Source organism: Camelina sativa, chromosome 19 (assembly GCF_030686135.1).
Source record: "Camelina sativa cultivar CO46 ecotype springtype chromosome 19, ASM3068613v1".
In the NCBI taxonomy this organism is placed as follows: Eukaryota; Viridiplantae; Streptophyta; class Magnoliopsida; order Brassicales; family Brassicaceae; genus Camelina; species Camelina sativa.
Genome location: NC_141898.1, coordinates 17,019,619 through 17,041,036, shown reverse-complemented (window position 1 = coordinate 17,041,036; position 21,418 = coordinate 17,019,619). Strand labels below are relative to the sequence as shown.

General features: G+C 40.3%; 1 protein-coding gene and 1 non-coding gene across 6 annotated transcripts; one reads left to right on the top strand and one right to left on the bottom strand.

The window, feature by feature from the left end:
* Nucleotides 1-201: 201 nt before the first annotated feature.
* Nucleotides 202-19,809, bottom strand: LOC104766931 (uncharacterized). Of its 5 annotated transcripts, none has more exons than XR_015591143.1 (4): nucleotides 18,542-19,648; nucleotides 17,803-18,436; nucleotides 2,090-7,516; nucleotides 202-1,446 (listed from the first exon to the last, which is right to left on the bottom strand). XR_015591143.1 is itself a non-coding variant. In XM_087502122.1 (4 exons), the coding sequence occupies exons 3-4, from the start codon at nucleotides 17,817-17,819 to the stop codon at nucleotides 6,390-6,392; spliced, it is 1,149 nt and encodes a 382-aa protein (XP_087358248.1). In that variant the 5' UTR covers nucleotides 17,820-18,436; nucleotides 18,542-18,648; nucleotides 18,758-19,809; the 3' UTR covers nucleotides 1,023-6,389. The 5 variants fall into 5 exon arrangements, 4 of the variants coding, with proteins under 4 accessions (XP_087358248.1, XP_087358247.1, XP_087358246.1 ...); XM_087502122.1 differs by having other exon boundaries at nucleotides 1,023-7,516; nucleotides 17,798-18,436; nucleotides 18,542-18,648; nucleotides 18,758-19,809; XM_087502121.1 differs by having other exon boundaries at nucleotides 1,023-7,516; nucleotides 18,542-18,648; nucleotides 18,758-19,513.
* On the top strand, nucleotides 7,261-7,367 carry LOC147920696 (small nucleolar RNA R71). The gene has a single exon (XR_015591854.1). It is a non-coding gene; the product is annotated as a small nucleolar RNA R71 (small nucleolar RNA).
* Nucleotides 19,810-21,418: the final 1,609 nt, after the last annotated feature.

The window sequence follows — 21,418 nt, the reverse complement described above, 5'->3', positions numbered from 1 at the left end:
TAAGATTAGCATAGAGAATATCTAGCCTAGAAGAGATCTATAACAAACAAGCTTGATCAATCTAAACAACCACAACCATCATCCAGCCTAACCCATCCTTAAGATCCTAAACCACTACTCACAATCACAAAACATGATGAAGAAAGTCATAAAACCAGAAATCAATGAAACTTGCATGTTTAGAAAGATGAGATGAAGATCTACAATGTTGAAGAAGAAATCAAACTCAAATTCTTAATACTTTGAAAGTTATGAAACCAACAAGTATCAAAGATTTCTTAGAAAATAAACAAAAGTGGCTAAAGATCTAAGCAATAAAAAGCAAAAAGGAATAATTCCCCAAAAGGGTAAATACTAGGTCTAGAATTGTATTCTAAAAAGTCTCTCTTTTTGTGGCTGCAGAGTACAAGGCCTTTTATAGGAAAAGGAAGGGAAGCCCTAAAAATGCTAAAAGACAAAATAAGTGGGCGGCTCGGTCAACTCGACCAGGTGCTCGGTCGAGTGCCGGTCGAGTGGCCTCTTCTTCTGCTTCTCCCATCCGGTCGAGTCCTTCTCTGCACACGGTCGAGTGGGTGGTCGAGTGGGTGGTCGAGTGGACTTCCGGACCTTGATTCTTCAGCTCCAAATCCCTTGTTTCCTTCTCTTGACAGCTCCAACATGAATCAATCTTATGTAATGCTTAAACTCATTTGGCTTGGTAATAAAGGTTTAGAGACAATGATGGTCTCTCTTTAGAGTGGGGCTTATCAATATCAAGGTTCTCTCATGAAAAATGGACAAAGCTTTAGAAGAATGCTAAAGGTAAGAACACTTAGACACATACTAGAACAAAACCTTATCTACCCAAAAGTAACCAAAGTGTTTGATCCTATCATTCTAAACCCAAATGATCCTAGTTCTACCCTTTGTCTTCTTCTCTTCTCAAGTACCCTTTTTCTCTTTTTGTTTTTAAACCTTAGGAGAGGTTTCTTATTTGAATCAACTAGTGGAATGGGGACTTCTTTCTTATTGCTATGGTTCCCTTTTCTTCTTACTTCTTAAGACATAAAAGCTTGTCTTTATACTCTTCTTTTCTTTATTTCTTTTCCTTGACCAGAACCATCTTTAACAATCTCATACTTCCCATTCTTTCACTAGAGTTTACATTTTTTTTTTTAAACCACATTCTTCTCCTAAAGACTATAACCTTTTCTTTCTCTTTTTTTTTTCTCTTTTCTTTTCTTTTTCAAAACAACCAAGTCCCAAACCCAACAATTAATCCACCTAGTCCTATTTAGTTTGAAAACTGCAAACTAGAACTACACAATGCAATATTCTTGTCAGCTCAAACCTAATACTTTCTACCAAGCTCAATCCCAAAAAAGGCCTCACACACACAAGGATAAACATGGCTTGAAAGAAGGGTAGGTTAAGGGTAGGGGAAACTGATTTTAATGGTGCAATCAGCTACGTGGATCAACAAGAGTGGTAGAAAGGAAAAAGATAATCCAAATATGTATATGGTATCCATGAGTTTAAAGCAATGCACAAATTGATAATTAAAAGTCAATATTAGGTTCTTATAAATAGGAAATTGTATCAAATCACAACATGCTTCAATTTAGACCAAATGCAATGCAGGAGTTCAAGAGTTGGTTCAACCTTATGCTTCTAACCATTCAACTAGCATCAAAGTACTATTAACTTGGGCATTGATCCTAGTTTAGTGAATTTAAACAAGCTAACAAGCCAAAACTCATCATAGATTCCTAATGCAGTTATGAAACAGTCTTATATGAAACAAGCTAAACAAGATGCTAATATGCAATGCAAACTACATGAATACTCTGTTTTTGTAAAGATTTTTGCAAAAATTTTCAAATTTTTAGGGTTTTTCTATGCCATAGATGAAATGCAAGTTCTAACATGATTATGCTAAAAATTTGAAATAAGAAAACAAAACACAGCATCAAATAGTATCTCAAACCCTCCCCCAAACTTAAATTACACAGTCCCTTGTGTAAGAGAAATTTGAGAGAAGATTCAAGACTTAAAACAAAACAAAAGTAGAGATGCAATGGTATTTACAAAGAATAGGTGATGATGTTACCTCATGGATTGTGGAAGAAGCTGTCCACATCCTCATTCATGCTTTCATATGTATAGTGGGGGTCTTGTGGTGGACTTGGAGGTGGAGAGGGTGGCAACTCGACGATGGCAATCGACTAGTATTCGGTCGAGTGGTCGGTCGAGTGGCATGGTCGAGTTGGTTGCTGAATCTTCTTCTCTCTTTCTGATTAGACTCCCTTGCTTCCCTGATCATGAAAACAACAAAACAAAGATCAAAATACCAAAATCCTAAACAATATGTACAGAGATACCTTAGGGACTTCCTCCCTAGTGAGCTTGTTTAAAGTCACTAAGCTTGAATTCTTCTAGTTCTTCAAGCTTGAGCATCCTTGAGAAACATTGTATTCTTTGCATGTTTCTCCTTTCCTCCCAGTACTTCTTCACTTTTTGACCATTGACTGTGAACTCACTACCATCTTTGTTGAGAAGTGTGACAGCTCCAAATGGTAAAACCTCTTTTATTTCAAAAGGACCTCTCCATCTACTTTTCAACTTTCCAGGAAATAGCTTGAGCTTTGAGTTGAACAGCAAGGCTTGGTCTCCATCCTTTAGATCCTTAATGAGGATTTTCTTATCATGGAAGGCTTTTGTTCATTTCTTGTAGATTTTGGAGCTCTTATAGGCTTCTAATCTGATCTCTTCAAGTTCATGCAAATCAAGGCTTCTTTTAGCTTGAGCTGTCTCTAAATCCAATTTCAAAAGCTTGATTGCCCACAAAGCTTTGTACTCTACTTCCAATGGGAGATGGCAAGACTTCCCATAGACAAGTTGGAATGGAGTTCTTCCTATTGGTGTCTTGAAAGCTGTTCTATAAGCCCAAAGTGTTTCATCAAGTTTGCTGGACTAATCTTTTTTTGTTGCTCCCACTATCCTTGATAGAATGGCTTTGATTTGCTTATTTGAGACTTCAACTTGCCCACTTGTTTGAGGATGATAAGCTGTTGACATCTTGTGTTTAAGTCCATATTTCCTTAGCATTCCTTCAAAGATCTTGTTGATGAAGTGTGTCCCTCCATCACTAATCACAACCCATGGAATTCCATATCTTGGGAAGATTATGGTCTTAAAAAGCTTTAGAACCACTTTGTGATCATTAGTAGGGCTGACAATAGCTTCTACCCACTTGGAGACATAGTCCACTGCTATTAATATGTAGACATTCCCATTTGAAGGAGGATTAAAAGGTCCAACGAAATCAATTCCCCACACATCAAATATCTCAACCTCGAGTATTGGATTTTGGGGCATCTCTTGTGATATTTCCCATTCTTTGGCAAGCATCACACTTTGTGATGAACTTGTGAGTATCCTTGAATAATGTAGGCCACCATAAACCAGCTTGTAAGATTTTCTGGGCTGTCTTAAAAGTTGCAAAATGACCTCCATTAACTATATCAGCATACCATGGCAGTTCTTCACTGTCAAGTGCCATCCATTCCTCCATTTGGTCCTGCTCGACCGAGTGACCAAACACACTCGATCGAGTGTCTGCTCGAGTAGTCGATCGATTGGCTTCGAGTTGCATCAGCTTCTCCTCAGGCATTGAATCATTAATTGGTATTTCCTCCTCTATCCTTATCCTGGATAAATGATCAGCAACTCCATTCTCTATACCTTTCTTATCAAAAATTTCCATGTCAAACTCTTGGAGAAGTAGAATCCATCTTAACAACCTTGGCTTGGTGTCTTTTTTTGAGTAGATGTGTCTTAAAGCAGCATGATCAGTGTACACAATAACTTTAGAACCAACTAGGTAGCTCCTGAATTTTTCAAAGGCAAACACAACTTCAAGAAGCTCTTTCTCTGTTGTTGAATATCTTCCTTGAGTTTCATCCAAGGTTCTACTTGCATAGTGAATAACATGCAGCCTCTTATCCTTTCTCTGTCCTAGAACTGCTCCTACTGTAAAGTCAGATGCATCACACATTATCTCAAATGGGAGATCCCAATTTGGAGCTTGGACTATTGGGGCTGATATCAAGGCAGCCTTGATCTCTTTGAAAGCCTTCAAACAGTCTTCATCAAAGTTGAATTCAATCTCCTTACAAAGCAACATTGTCAAAGGCCTAGCAATCTTTGAGAAGTCCTTGATAAATCTTCTGTAGAACCCTGTATGACCAAGAAAGCTTCTTATATCCTTGACTGTCTTTGGTGGTTGAAGCTGAACCATGACTTTAATCTTTGCTTTATCAACCTCAATTCCCTTTTCTGAAATCTTGTGACCAAGAACTATCCCTTCTTCTACCATGAAATGACATTTCTCCCAATTTAGAACTAGATTGGTCTCTTCACATCTTTTTAAAACCCTGCATAAATTAGCAAGACAAGAAGAGAAAGAGTCTCCATAGACAAAGAAGTCATCCATAAAAACCTCAACCACATCCTCAATAAGATTAGAAAAAATTGACATAATGCACCTTTGAAAGGTAGCTGGAGCATTACATAGTCCAAATGGCATTCTTCTATATGCAAAGGTGCCATATGGACACGTGAAAGTTGTCTTTTCTTGATCATTAGGATGAATTGGTATTTGGAAAAATCCAGAATATCCATCCAAGAAACAATAATGTGTGTGATTGGCTAATCTTTCTAACATTTGATCAATAAATGGAAGGGGAAAATGATCTTTCCTAGAAGCAGAATTAAGCTTTCTATAAACAATACACATTCTATGTCCTGTTATGGTTCTAGTGGGAATTAACTCATCATGATCATTCTTTATTACAGTAATTCCTCTTTTTTTAGGGACACAATGCACTGGTGGAACCCAAGTACTATCAGAGATAGGATAGATTACACCAGCCCCAAGCAACTTAGGAATCTCCTTTTTTACTACTTCCTTAAGGTTTGGGTTAAGCCTTCTTTGAGGTTCAATGCTAGAATAAGATTCATTTTCAAGGTGAATTCTATGCATGCAGAGACTAGGTGAAATTCATTTAATATCATCCAAAGAATAACCAATAGCCTTTCTAAACTTCCTTCGCTCAACAACAAGTAAATCAAGTTCTTCACTTCTCAAGTTTGCATTCACTATCACAGGATAAGTAGAGTTCTTACCTAGAAAAACGTACTTTAGCCCAGCTGGAAGAGGTTTAAGTTCTATCTTTGGTGCTTTTAGCTCAGACCAGTCATCTGTGGGAAATTTGGCAGGGGACTCGGTCGAGTGGCTTTGCTGCTCGGTCGAGTGAATGCTCGAGTTGGTGGTCGAGTGGGTAGTCGAGCTCTTTGTCTCTGCTACTTGAACTGACCAGACTTCCTCTCTTAATGTTGGTAGCCTCTCAAAAACCTCTGGGTGGTCCGATTCCCTACTGGAGTCCAGTATCTCTTCATAAGCCTTGGTTTCCTTGTGGAAGAATCCTTCTTCTCCACTTTTGGTCAAAACAGTTCTAAGATGATCTTGTTATACTAGCTCTTCCATCAATTCTCCTGCTAATTTGTCTAATTCTTCAACCCAAAAGACTTGTCCTCCAATTGTTGGTTTCTTCATAGCCTCTACAATGTCATATGTCATTTTGAGGTCCTCTCCCAAGTTGAGATCAATCTTTCCTTTTCTCACATCAATTATTGCTCCTGCTGTGGCTAGGAAAGGTCTTCCCAAAATTAAAGGATCCTTTGGTTCTTCATCCATTTCCAAGACTATAAAGTCTGTTGGGACTTCCACTGCTCCAAAACACCATGTGGTAATCTTACTGATCTATCAGCTAAGATCAGAGATATGTTGCATGGCTTATACCTTGTAAACCCTAGGCGCTTAGCAATTGATAGAGGCATTAGGCTTACTGAGGCTCCCAAATCACAAAGACTTCTCTTGAAGGTTAAAGGGCCTATGGAGCAAGGTAGAGTGAAGGAACCAGGATCTCTTAACTTTTGAGGGTTCACTTTTTTTGGATTATGGCACTACACTCATGACTAAGGATCACCATCCCTTGAACTTCCTTGATCTTTTCCATCACAGCATCTTTCAAGAATTTCTGGTAAGGAGGGATCATAGCAAAGGCATCTATTAGGGGCATCCTTAGCTCGATTTCTCTAACTTGTTTATCAAACAATGCTTTGTACTTTTCTACCATCTGCTTCTTGAATCTTCCTGGGAAGGGTAGTGGAGGTTTGTAAGGAGGAGGAATGAACCGAACTTCTTTTTCCTTGGTAACAACTGGCTTACTCTTCTCCTGAGTAACTGATCGATCCGCTGCTCGATCACCCACACGATCGTGTGTGTGCTCGAGTAGTGGGTCGAGTTCAATCATTTCTTCATTTTGAATCTCCTCTTGATGAAAACCCTAACTGTCCTCAGTGTCTGGTTGTGCACCTAGTCGTGTTGGTAAGACTCGTCCACTTTGGAGGTTGATAGCATTAGCAAACTCTATAGATTGCATAATAGCCTTGCCCTTGTTGTGGTCATAATTTGGAGAAGAATCTAGTCTGCTCTCCATGGTCATTAACTTGGAATCCAGTATATCAAACTTGGCATTGAGTTCATTGTAAATATTTTCCATTCTCTTGGTCATCTCAACAAATCTGCTAGCGGTCTCAATTTTCCCATTTGCTTGCCCAATCAACAATTGTTGCATCATAGCCTTTAAATCTGGTTCTTGGCCTTGGTTAGTCTGAAACCCTGGTGGGGGACACAATTGAGGCTGGAACCCTTGATGTTGTTGTTTGGGGGCATATTTGTTTTGTTGTTGGGGATGTTGAGGTGGGTAGACTTGATCTTGAGGATTGGCCACATTGTTGCTTCTATAGGAGAGGTTGTTGTTCTTGAATCCCCCTCCTTGATTGTAACCTTTGAATCCTCCTTGATTTTGCATGTAGCAAATTTCTGCAAATTCATTCTCCCCATCTTGAACCGGAGCTTGTTCTTCAGCAAGGAAATGAATGTTCTTTTTTTGGCTTAGTAGAATCTTGTCCAACTTCTCATGAACAACCTTCAAGTCCTTCTTGTACTTCTCATCTTGATCATTGGAGGCAAACCTTACTGTTTTGTCATAGTCCTCATTGTAGTTCCCATCAGATTGTGCTAGATTCTCTACTAGCTCCCATCTTTCTTCTACATTCTTGTTGAGGAAATTTCCATTTGAAGCTGTGTCCAAAAGCATCCTTATCTTAGGTAGAACTCCTCTATATAAGGTGCTGAGCAAAGACTCATTGCTGAATCCATGGTGGGGACACTGAGTTTGGAAACCTTTAAATCTCTTCCATGCCTCACAAAAGCTTTCATTATTTCTCTGTGCAAAACTTGAGATCTCATTCCTCAATCTAGCAGTCCTTGCATTTGAGAAAAACTTAGCTAAGAAGGCTTTTTTGCAGCCATCCCAGGTTGTGATAGCTCTTGTTGGTAAGGTCTTTCCCCAGGTACTCAAACAGCAGACGGTCGAGTGGTAGCTCGAGTTGTATGTCGAGTTGGTACCTGAGACCCAAAACAACCAAGCAGATGAAGAATTTGAATCAGTAATGGTTAAAGGAGCAATAGAACTTAATCTTAGACTTGTATAAATCCTAAATGTCACAAATAAACACTCAAACAGGCAACGACGCCAAATTGAAACTCATATTTTTGTGTGGTGAATGATATGATGAAAGAGATGGACTGATGTGATGATCAGGTGGAAGAGGTTTCAATTACTCTTATGCAGTTGTAGTATAAGAGATGTCAAACCATAATGAGTGTGATGCAAGCAATCATAATATGAATACTCATCTAAGTTAAGCCAAATATGAAGGATGTTTGTCACTAACAACCTAACGATGATTATGAAATGCAGAATGTAAACCTACTAAAACAGGATACTAAATGTAAAGTTAACGGAATGATTAAAGCAATAATGAAATGAAGAAGGAACATGAATTATAGTAAGCAAACTAAGTAATGCCACAAAATTAAACAAAAACTAAATGAATGCAACAGGAAATGCAACTAGAATGAGACAGATAATGAAATAGAAAGATGCAGAACATAAAACATGAACTCTGGAAGGAGCTCGAGCAAGCATTCGATTGGATGCTCGATCGAGTGGATGGTCGAGTTGATGAGCGAATGCCAGAAAAAGAGCAAATATTGAAACAGAGCAAGCCGCAATCAATTAACAATACTTAAAAAGGAAATCAATAAACAAATAAAGGTCTTAAGGATGGATTCATGGGATGGACTCAAGCTATGGCTATCTAAATTGGTCAACAAACCTCAATCAACAATGAGTTATCTCTAGACAATGATCTTCTAATAAATGTTAATCCATTCTCATGACAATAACAATCAAACTAAGATATTCCCAGTCTAGTTCTCACTAGCAAAGATCATATAAAAGCAGGCATTAAACAACAGATCATTAAAGTCAAAAATCAACAAATCATCTAATCTCTTAGCATGCTTCATGATAATCTCTAGATATAGCCTTATCTAACAACTTAGACATTGGTGTGATGCTAAGAAGTTTAAGATCTAACCTTACCCTCTCAGATATAAGATTAGCATAGAGAATATCTAGCCTAGAAGAGATCTATAACAAACAAGCTTGACCAATCTAAACAACCACAACCATCATCCAGCCTAACCCATCCTTAAGATCCTAAACCACTACTCACAATCACAAAACATGATGAACAAAGTCATAAACCCAAAAATCAATGAAACTTGCATGTTTAGAAAAATGAGATGAAGATCTACAATATTGAAGAAGAAATCAAACTCAAATTCTTAATACTTTGAAAGTTATGAAACCAACAAGTATCAAAGATTTCTTAGAAAATAAACAAAAGTGGCTAAAGATCTAAGCAATGAAAAGCAAAAAGGAATAATTCCCCAAAAGGGTAAATACTAGGTCTAGAATTGTACTCTAAAAAGTCTCTCCTTTTGTGGCTGTAGGGTACAATGCCTTTTATAGGAAAAGGAAGGAAAGCCCTAAAAATGCTAAAAGACAAAATAAGTGAGCGGCTCGGTCAACTCAACAAGGTGCTCGGTCGAGTGTCGGTCGAGTGGCCTTTTCTTCTGCTTCTCCCATCCGGTCGAGTCCTTCTCCGCACACGGTCGAGTGCTGGGTCGAGTGGGTGGTCAAGTGGACTTCCGGACCTTGATTCTTCAGCTCCAAATCGCTTGTTTCCTTCTCTTGACAGCTCCAATCTTCTTCAGCATCACTTCCATGCTCTTTAAGATCCAAAATCATCTGTTTATGCAAGAAACTATGCAAATGCAATGCAAATCTACTCTAATGCATATACAGTTCTAAAACTATGCAATAATGGACAAATGAGATAGAAAATCATGCAAAAGATGTGAATATACTAAGGCAAAATAGGGCAAAATATATGAACATCAAGTCAACACTACATTTGCTGTGGAACCTGGACAAAACTTGGAGAATCCATTGGATCAGCCTGCTACAATGGAGAGGATTCCAGAACCTCTCCCTCCCAAAGGTATCCTTTATTTTTATTTTTTTCTTTTTTTTTTCTTTTTTCTTAAGTTTTATCTATTTATTTTACCTGATTTTCTTTTTTTGCATATTAATTTATAAAAAAAAAACAAAAAAAGTGAATAAGGAAAACTTGAGGAACCTGAGGATCAACCCGAAACCGTACTCGACGCGCCTGATCGTGTCTATACTTGGTTGGCGAATGGAGTCCGAATCCCACAAACCAAGCCCACTCTCGGTGAAGCCCAAGTTGCTAACGGATTCAAACCCTTCTCCCTCAGCAGCACAAACCGATAAGTCTCTCAACCCTAAAGACTTTTTGTTTTCCTACTTTCTATTTTCTCTCAAACTCAAGTGATCTTTGATTTTTCGAGAACTAACCCTATTAATCTCAAAGTCTAGTTTTTCTTTTCTCTCAAGAATTCAACAATGGAACCAAACATGATAACCTACCAAAGGAAGGGAAGAAGATCAACCTCTGCCGCTGCTACAACCGGAGGTGATGTCGTCGAACCTCGAGAATCCCAAGGAAGAGGAGACGTTCCGCATTCCCAACCGCTGGCTGGACGTTTTGCTTCTCCAACCCGATGCTCAACCCGATCCGGTGCTCGAGCAACCGATCGTGTGGACCACCGAGTCCGCTCACCAAGTCCGATGGTGAGTGCTGTTCACCGATCTCCTCGATGTAGGGACCTGTCTACGTCTGAGAGAACTGTTACTGACCCCATGGAGGTCGATTCTGATGCTGGTGGAGGAGAGCCAGAGATGTCGAGTTCCTGTTCGACATGTGCGACCTGGGCAAGATGATGCGAGCCAACCTTGAAGCTTATGAGGAGGAGACGGTCCACTTCCTCTCAACACTAAGGTTGCACTACTTTGAGGACCACCCGACCCTACTACCCGATGGGGGGATCGGGTTCATCACCTTCTCTGTGAGAAACAAGGAGTACCAGCTTATTTTCAAGGAGATGGAGAAGTTGTATGGTTTCAAGGCTGAGAGTGGAGAAAACATGGAGGTGAGCAAGGAGGAGATGAAGTCCCTATGGCTGACAATAGGAGACAAGCTCCCCTACAAGTCCACAAGCTCCAAATCCGTTGAAATAAGGAGCCCTGTTTTGAGGTATTTTCACAAGTCCCTCGCCTGCACTCTTTTTGCTAGAAAGGAGACTGGGAATGTGAATAATCATGAGCTCCAGCTGCTAGACATTGCTTTGTGTGGAGTTCTAGACAATGCTAGGGATGGTACGCCGCTAGTAGGAGATGTTGCGGATACTAGTATGGTCTTTGTGCTGCTCGATCAGCTCCTCTACCTCAAGTCATGGGCTATGAAGAGAAGAATAGGAGGCGGAGAGATCTCAATTGGAGGACTGGTTACGCCAATTTTGGTGGCCTGCGATGTACCTTTGAAGGGAGTGGTACACGATCCGAGATGGCTGGACATTGACTACCTAACGCTGGCAAGGTATTTGGCTTATGAGAAGCCAAACGACATGTTACTCTTCAAGTTCGTCCATCCAACCGCCGGAGCCGCCCAAATGATCCTGCCCAATGTAATGTGCACCAAGGTCCGGCTGGGGGACAACATCGACTTTGCACACCTTTGGAGGAGCTGTACAATCCGGAGGAGGAATCAGTAGCTGAAGAGGGAGAAGCAACCGGGCAAAGACAGGGAGACAGCTCTGAAGATTATGACTTTGAGGAGTATGTTTGCTCTCAAAAGTAACCCGTTGGAGTGAGGGAAGCCCACAAGAGGATCGGATGGCTGAAGAGGATGAACAAGTTTTTGGTGAGGAAGGTGAAGGATCTTACCGGTTCAGTGAAGATGATGGGAGGTCAGGTCAAGGAGCTGCAAGACAAGGCAAGTTGTGCCTCAGCTCCTACCTCGGCATACGCACCAACATGGATGGGGAGAAGCGGACCGCTAGGAGGAATTCGAGGACTGACACCTCTAGAACCTCACATAGCATTATCCTTTGAGCCCCAAGCTGAGGAGGATGTTACAAGACCCGGAGTATCACGGAGAAACCATTCAGACGCCTATCTGATGCCTAACCCGATGGGATACATGATGCCCTACCTGATGCACCCATCTAGCACGCAATCGGGTGATTACTCAGGACTCTTCCTTCCGCCTTACCAGATGCCGTACACGATGCCATATTCGATGCACCCTGCGAGTGGCTATACGGGTGATCACTCTGGGCCTCTTCCACCATACCCATTGTATTTCCCAATGCCCTACCCGATGACCTACGCGATACCCCCCACGATCAACCCCTCGGATGCTGGTCCGAGTAAGTCGTCCGTGCATATCACCGAGCTCACTGACGAGCAAAAACCGGCACTTGCTGAAGCCAGCGACGACCCTGGCTACACATTGGCGAGTATGGAGGCTACTACAACCTCCTTCTTCACCAGCCCATGAGGTACCAAACTCATCCACCCTTTGTAAATAACATTGCATTTAGTTTTATTTCATTTTATGTGATTCTTGGATTCTTTTTCAGACTTTTATTTACATAGAGACTGTGTAATTTAAGTTTGGGGGAGGGTCCTAGAATGTATATAACATTGTGTTTTATTTTCTTATTTTCTTATTTCAAAACTTTTGCATGCTAGTTTTATTCATTTGAGTCTGCATCTATGTGCATTGAAAAAACCCAAAAATTTTTGAAAAATTAAAATATGAAAAAAAAAGAGTGCTCATGTAGTTGTATTTACATATTAGGATTGAGTCTAGTTTGCTTCATATAGGATTGTTGCATATGCATTTTAGGGGACAATGATTAAAACCACCTTGTTTAATGTCAAACCTTAGGATTGAAGTTGTAGCCTTTAATCACAGTTCATTGTTGCTAGATCAATCTTTAGAAAAAAAAAAAAATCTTTGTTTAGAACCTTGTGTCTTTTAAATGCTTCCTCCACTTGCTTGAACATTGAATCATCTCTATATTATTGGACTTAATTTGAACTTAAAATTGTCTTGCTTATGGAATTTGAATACTTGCTCATGGTAACTCTAAACTCGGGTTAGCACTCCATTCTTACCAATCTTTTCGTTTAACCCGATTTGTTTTTCCCTACCCTTGAACCCAAACCATTCTTTCAAACCTTGTTATGAATTGTTGAGTGAGGCCTTTTTATTGTGCTATAGGTTGTGAAACCTTGAGAGTATTGAAAACGACAAAGACCTGGCTCTTGATTTAGCTGAGTTAGAATCATTTAGACTAGCTAATAGAATCGGTTTTGAAAGATAGGTGGTTAGCATGTTTACTTGGGTTGGGTTGAGAAATAAAAAAAAGAATGGAAAGAAGAAGAAAAGAAGTCCCTAAGGTTAGAATAAAGTAGCTCTAAGTCTCTAAGTAAAAAAAAAAAGAGAAAAAGATCTTGCTATAGTCTCCTAGAAAGATAGAAAGAAAATATATATATATATATACATATATATATATACATATTAGGAGTTTAACAAAGAAAGAAAAGAAAAAAAAAAGAGAAGAGAGCTAGATATTTAAAATTTAGACCTTAGGGATTACAAAAAAAAAAAAAAAAAGAGAGTTAAAAATCAAGGTTATGGGTAGTTTAATTCTAGAGGGTTTAAATTTTTAAAAAAAAAAGAGAAAATGAATGAGAAAATGGTAGATTATCACGAGTTAAACTTTGTATGCCTAAATTGTTCTCAATCTTAGATAGTTTTCACAATTGTCTATCATTCTTTTTTTTGAGAGAAAACCACCCAAATAATTTGTTTGAAACCATCTTACCAAAAAAGCATTATCCTTGAAACCGATTGAGCTTGATTCACATCCCATTTGCAAGAATTCGCCAAACACTTGATTGAATGTGAAAGAGATGTTCTTTGGACTTGCAAGTCTTTACTTTTAGTTGGAGGTTGAACTAGATCAATACATGGTAATAAGCATAGAAAAATATTTGTAAATATGTTGATTGATCTAAGCACCATTAAACTATCTTTAAGGACTATAGCTTGAATCTTTCGCTTAGATCCAAAGGTTATGAGTCCCATTTTAGAACGGCACCCTCATACTTCCTTGCTAGAGGACTAGCAAGATTTAAGTTTGGGAGTCTGATAACTCTCTAATTTACATGTTTTAAGTATCTTTTTTTGTCCATATTCTGCATTGTTTATACCCTTAACTTAGCATTCTTAGGTCATTAACTGTAGGAATTCGCTTTTAGGCCATTTAGGGTGTTACATTCTTGCATTTGCATACTTTGGATGAAAACAGGCGCTTTAGAGCCTAAAATAGAGAACAGTCTGAACCCCAACATGATCCAGGAGGATCCGAGAGCAGGAAGAACAACCCGAAGATCTACCCGATGATTAACCCGACCTCATCTTCGTGCACCCCATCGAGTAAACCCTCGGACATGACTGGAAAGCTAGGTCAAAGGGGTTTCCATATATAAACCTCTCCTCTTCTTCCTTACAAACGAGCACGCCGCAGACCCTCAAACCAGAGAGCGAGAGCTTCTGTGAGAGAATTGAGCGACTCAAAACACTTTTCACTTTTTGTTAGGATTTTTTATATATCTTTTTGTCATTTCTTTAGATCTCTACTTTGTACTCTTTATCCTCTACTCTATCTTTTAATACAATGCAATTTTCGTTCATATATGCTTTTCTGTTTCTTGCAATGATTACCGAGTAGTGTAGTAAAGTTTCTAGGGATGGGATAGATGATTTTGTGTTCTTGATTGGTTAGGATGTCTTAGTTTGATTGAATATGTTTTATAGATTCCCTTCTAGGTTGGTGTTCTTAATGCTGTCAACAAACCGAGAGGGTGAGATTAGATCTAAGGTGTTTTACCACCGAGAGGTGTAGATGAAATGCTTGAATCAACCAATGCTAGAGAGTTACTCACTTAGCCTAAGATATTAGATGAGTAAGGGGTTTATTGACAATAATGAATCGGTTTTTTATTGTCTGCTTGGTCATGTTTCTCCAACGAGAGTTGGGTAGGGAAGTGATCAAGGTTGATTGTTTCTATCACGAGAGTGTTTTAACAAGATATTAGAGATTCATTGTCTAGGGAATATTTGCTTGAGGCATGTAAGACATCCGTATTGGACAGGAACACTTAGGATTCGATTACCCCATCCTTAGAAGCTTTCGTATCTTAATTGCTTGCAATTTTATTTATCACTCGATCCCTTACCCGAACAGGTACACGATCACCTTCTTCGTGTAACCCCTCGAGTTGTTCATACCTTCTTTGCTTACTCTATCACCCCACCCGATCCTGTACTCGAATGCTTGCATCGAGTGCTTAGGTCGTGTGGTTCTTTGTTTATATTCTTTTCTTTTATTAGTTTAGGATTGTTAGACAAAACCCCATTATTGCTTGGCTTGACTTGCATTGTTCTGATTGCATCCTTCCTACTAGCATAAACAACCATTTGGATTGATAACCCTTTGTACTACAACTGCATAGGAAATTGATACCATGGGTGGAAAAGCATGTTATCATTATCAAACCACGACCCCTCCTCCCTCTCGCCCCATGAGCACGCGAATTAGACTCCTCCATTGTGATCTCCCCTGTACCACCATCATCACCACCTAAATCATCCTCCAAATCATCAAAGGTATCATGGTCCTCCTCCATCACCCCACCATCCCCCTCCATACTACCAACCTCGCTATCTTCCCCAGCAAGGTCCCGCGGAACCCCTACCGGTTCCATAACACCATTCTGGAGCTCCTGCAGCATCCGATAAAATCGTTGAGCCCAACCCCTGAGCTGGAATGTGCTCTCCACTTACCCCCTCGGGTTCGTTAGCAGCCATAGAAGCCATTATGGGGATCACAGGAATATCCAAACATGACTCCTCCTGAGCCTTAACACCAATCTGAGAAACCTCATGTCGAAGCCCCATAGCTACCTCAGGAGCAATGACCTCTCCACCTGACCGAATTGGTGTACGTTCACCTCCACCCAACCTTGTCGAATCATCCTGAAGTTGACCCTCCTCAGCGACATTCGCTCCCTTTGCAGGAGACACCAATGAACCCGTACCAACATTTGCATCATGAAACAAAGGTTTCCTAACAACCCTCTGCAGTTGAGAAGGCACCCTCTGCGCCCTCACCTCCTCAATAACCGGTTCCCTGACCCTCTCATCCCGACGTTCCTGTCCCCTAGCCATCCCTTGTCGTCCCCGTGAATCCTGCGAAGTCCCCACATGTGAAGACCCCTTAGCACGATAGGGGGGACCAGTCACCTGATCAGCTCTAGGCTTAAAAGATCCATGAGTGGAATGATGATGCCTCCCCTTATTTGGACTTGTTCCACCTCTAGAGTCAGCCAGAACCGCCCCTTTGTAACTCATCAATTGTCCCTGTTCGCTACTGACCTCAAACCCAACACGGGCACCACCCAATGATGAACACCTCCAAATCGGACAGTTGGTTTCATCATGGCATAAACTAGAGCAAGCCTTGCACCAACAGTAACACCCCTGAACCGTTCTATAGACAAGACGGTCAGGAATGCCACTTGAAGATACACGCGGGCAGTCAAACGAGGTTATTAAAACGAATTTGATACCCCGAATATCCGTACTGCAGCACATCCCACTCAGACCCGAGTTTAGGCTTGCCAACCATCGTCGTATGTGAGTGTTGGGACGGTCTGGACAAGACCATAATCATTTGGGAACATCATCGAATATAAAACATACTTTATTTCACAAAGATTGTTCGAGTAAAAATACAACGTTAAACATCCTAACAAAAGGTGTTCGGTCGGGAGCTAACGTCCAAAAGAGATTACAAGCCTTATTCAAAGCAACATATTTTACAAAAAGACAAGAAACCTACACTGGCTTTTCCTAATCTAAGATTACCCAGTGAGTCCGGGTTCTCTAACAGTTAATAATCCCAGCCCAACCCCCAATCCCAAGCAATCAAGCAATAATGCAACAAAATAACATCAAAGCTACACGCAGCGGAAAACAAATCAATCAATAAATAGCATGTTATAACTTCTTCTTCTCCAAGGCCTTCTAGCGATTTTGATCTCCTGCAAGTCAATGTTTCCCTGATCCTTAGTCACAGAGACTAAAAGGATCACATCCCTTCCTCCTGGACCATGTATAAGGGACCTACTTCCCTTACGGTAATAGCTTACTACCTCATCAGGTAGCGCTCGGCGGTTGCGATTCACTCCAAGCTGTCGGGACAATCAAAGAACCACGACTAACTAAACTTAACGATATTACGAGTAAAAGAAGGTACTCGTAACATCTTACTAACAAGCTACTAACACATAAATCGATCAAGCCAAAGCAAGATCAACAAACAATATCACACACAACAAATAACAATCAAGAATTAACAACCAATAAAAAATCATGGATCAGTATAAGAGCTATGCGAACAGCATAACAATTATACCAACAAATACTTCAACCAGATCTAAAGATCTGATCCAAAAATAAACCAAGCAAAATGCCAGATCCAAACAAATCTTTAGCCGTTCATGCGTTAAAACGCATAACAAGCTTACCAAAATTTATGCATGAATTCTACTAAGCATAAAACAATAACCTCATGCAAAAATTATAACAAATAAATAAACTCCTAATCATGTGCTACTCCACACGACCGGAAAACTCACAAAACTTGGCTGAACGGTCTTGAAACTTCTCGAAAGCTTCTTCTAGAATCCTAGCGATTTTCTAAGCAGAGTTTAGGTGGTTCAGAAATAAAGAACTTAAGGTCTATGGTCGAAATCTAGGGGCTATATAAAAGGTAGGAGACTTAAGGGGTAAGCTAAGGTTGGATAAGGATAAGGATGGGTTTTGGGATAAGAATGGGTCTTAGATGAGAACATGTGTCATGGGTAAGGATAAGCATTAAGGTGGCTGACTCTTAGCCACATATAAAGGACGGTTACTCAAGCAGCTGGGTGGCTCATTCCCATCCATGAAAAATGATAGCAGCACAAGCTGCTCATGGCCATTCCTCGGCCATGTCATTTTTCTCGCCCGCGGTGCGTTCCGTACCGCGAACTCCCAGGACGCTGAGTACACGCTTCCTTCCTTACAACTTACCCAACTCTAAATCCCTATTCTCACTATCCTACTCACGCTTGCCTAAGCAAAATACTGTAGTCACTGGACGCGTCCGAAAGCATGACCTGATGAACTGCCGATACCAGTAACTTGCCCGGACTGAACTTATTCGTCTAAAACTTGACCATATACGACCTGCAATATTCTCCACTAATTTTCTAAAGGCAGGCAAAAATAATACCTGACCTAACATGCAAGTCCATCCATAGTCGGAATTCGGGGTATTACACCAACCATACAGACGCTCGTAATGAAGCTTGACGATCGTCACCTCCCCATTATAAAACTCGATATCCGTCTCAAAGCACAGAGGTTTAAGACCATCGATAGTAACCTGGACTCTCCCTCTGTCAATATCGACATCCTCCACCAACCCCAAGGCCGAACCAATGTCTCTGAAAGTGGGTTCCGCCCAGAACTGTATCGGCACATCCGATACACGAATCCAGAATTTTAAGGACGATGGATATGCCGGGTCCACAACTGGAGTCCACCGAACCAAAGACACCATCCAGGAATCAAAGTGAAAAGGCTCCTTCTTCATAACCTCCACAATATCAGCTTCCTCGTCAAAATCAAACTGGAACTTCCCGGAACCCAACTCCGCACCCGCAACTCTGCCCTCCACTTGCCAAATCCGCGGCATCATGATCAGCAAAGACTTCATATCCTGGACTTGGGGGTTGAAGCACCGCCCAATGACCGTCTTAGAATAACCCGCAATAAGAGCATAATTATCAAAGAACGAAATCTTGATCTTCCGTCGGGACCTTGAAGCATCCTCTGACAAACCAGCCAAGCCCTTCCCCATAAGACCGCTCTAAGACATGACAAGACCAAGAGAACACAAGCCAAGAACATCAAATAACCTTTCTTGTAGTAAACAGAGAAAAAAATGGATTCGACGAAACTCTGCCACAACCACCTTATAATCAAGTCGACAACAGAGAAGAAGCCAAAATAGGAAACAAAGATCAATCAGAGATGATCTGATTTCGATTGAATCCAAATTCCACGCGAGCATCCCCAATCCTGAAAGAGAAATCCACCCCAAATCCTTTTCGATATCTCCCAATAAATCCAAACCTTTTCCAAAAATGTCAGAAACAAAATCACACCCCGTAAAGGGGATCCTCCTTACCCCAAAAATAGATCTCAAATCCGTATTTCCAAATCTCAACCAATAAATGCTATGAAGCCTTATCCCCATTTGCATCCACACCCTCTCTAATCGTATCCCCAAATTCACCTCAAGATAGCATGAAGTCTCTGAATTAACCAAATACCAACCATTCAAAGCCACTCGATACACAGAATCTATAACCGGATCCCACCGCAACACCAAATGACCAGAAGAAACAAACCCAATAATTCCTTTCCAAAGCTGGCACAAACCAATAATATCTAGCAAATCAAATCGAGAATCCCAACCAGATCGCATGAGACCGAAATCAGACCCTTCCTAAACGGAACCACCATTACCGCTACAAGGATCACCCAATCATGGCTCAATACCCCTTGTGAGGCCAAACATCCCCAAAAGCAACAATAAATTCGAAGATCGATTATTATCTCCAAACCCAAGATCCAGAAAGATATAGCAAAATCCCAAAATCTTTTTGGAACCCATCCCGCGAATCTAATCACAAGCAGATCAGAGATAATTAAAACCCCCAATCGTAATCCCCTGAGATCCTCTTGCTTCCAAATCCACAACAATAACCCGATCCCAAAGAAACCTTCGAGATCCAAATACTCCGTAGACAGAAACCCTTACTCATCGCTGAGTGAAACCAAAAACAAATCCTTGACCGACCAAAGAAGAAAACTCATCGCAGGGTCAAAACCCTAGAGTCGCCATCGCCGCTCGAGAAAGCGATCTCTTTTAAAGATTGTTAAGAATTGTTTTTTTTTTTTGGTTTAAAAATAGTTCGATTTATTTTATCGTTATCACATTTGACCAGAAAAAAAAATACCTCTTACATTTATTTGTGTTACTATTATATATATAAAATAGATCGATTATTTTATCTTTATAATATTTGACTAGAGAAAAAGCACCTCTTACGTTTTATTTGTGTTACTATATATATAAACACATCCAATGTAAAACAACAACAACAACAAAAATAATATCATATAATGACTATCACGAAGAAAGTATTGCTCGCATTTGTTCTCACTATTCTCTTTGTCACATCTTCAGTTCATTGTGATGATAACACTCCCGGTACTAGTTTATTATTATACACACTATTATATTCGTTTTTTTTTTTTAGTGGGTCTATTATATTCGTTTTTTTAATAGATATATATTATTCTCTTATTAATTTCTATTTGTTTAATGATTATTGTAAAATAGGTTTTGGAATAAAGGGAAGTTTCCTATGCTACCAATCACCAGCTCCATGTAAAATGGGAGGAGACGATGGATGCACCCAGTTTTGTGTTAAAGAGATAAACGATCAAGTATATGGTATATGTATGAGTGGCTCATGTTGTTGTGTGATAAAGATGTAATAATCTATCCAAATATTTGTATATTGCTACTTCAACAAAGTCACGAATTTTCATACAGCTTTGTTAATCTATACCGAAGTTTCGGAATCCTTAAGACTAAACGAATGAATAACTTACACATAATCAAACAAACCAAAACAAGATATTTAAAGGATTACATAATAAATTTACAAATATTAAAAGGGTTATATGGATCTTTTCTATGATAAAAAGTGCATCCGAAAGATACATACTTTTCGTTTCTCTGTTTGAACAACTGGATTTTGTTGTCAGGCTGTTGTTGCAGCTCTCATGATGAGCATATACATAGTTGGGACTTAATCAGTTGTCTGATGTTGGAGATTTTGTTCTATGTCTCTCTTCATTTTCTTCATTTTACGGTTTTCTGTAAACCCTAAACGTGAAACACCAAACTGCGGATACCCCTTCTCATTAAATTATGTCACCAATATATACAAAAGTGTATGAATGTCGTGCAAGTAATATCTATACAAATATGGAAACAGAATATTACATATTTTTTTGTCTATCACTCCCCCGCAGTGGAAGCGTTGGTTGGTATGACGTCGAGACTGTTACGAAAAGCGGTGAACAATGGTGTTGGAAGTCCTTTTGTGAAGATGTCCGCGTACTGGTGCGATGATGGGACATGGAGGACTCGTATGGTACCGAGAGCAATACGTTCGCGAACAAAGTGCAAATCGATCTCTACATGCTTAGTGTGTTGATGTTGAACAGAGTTGGTAGAGAGGTACACCACGCTGACGTTGTCACAGTAGACTAAGGTGGTTGCTGTCAAGGGACAATGTAGTTCAAAAAGAATGTTCCGAAGCCAGGTTGTTTCCGCCACAGCATTGGCGACGCCTCTGTACTCGGCTTCTGCACTGGACCGTAAGACAGTGTGTTGACGCTTTGCGGACCATGAAATGAGATTTTCACCGTGGAAGATGTAATAACCAGAGGTTGAGCGTCGTGTGGAAGGACAACCTGCCCAGTCGCCGTCCGTATATGCTACAAGTCCGGAAGTCTTGGTTGGGTATAGCTGCAAACCAAATTCGAGTGTGCCTTTAACGTACCTTAGTATCCGTTTGAGGGCCTTGTAGTGAATCTCGCGAGGATCATGCATAAACAAGCACACTTGTTGAACGGCAAAGGAGATATCCAGTCTTGTCGTCAAATATTGAAGTGTGCCATCAAGGCTACGGTAAAGGGTCGGATTAGGAACCGACGGACCAATTCCGGCAAGTTTAGTGCGTGTATCCGCCGGTGTGGTGCAGGGGTT

Excerpts from the sequence above, each read along its gene's own strand:
- LOC104766931 (XM_087502120.1), bottom strand. The coding sequence starts at position 19,057 with ATGCGATCTGGTTGGGATTCTCGATTTGATTTGCTAGATATTATTGGT. Across the intron at positions 18,437-18,541 it reads GTTGTCGACTTGATTATAAG|AGCGGTCTTATGGGGAAGGG; the intron begins GTGGTTGTGGCA and ends GTCATGTCTTAG. Across the intron at positions 7,517-17,802 it reads TGGATGGACTTGCATGTTAG|GTACCAACTCGACATACAAC; the intron begins GTCAGGTATTAT and ends TTTGGGTCTCAG.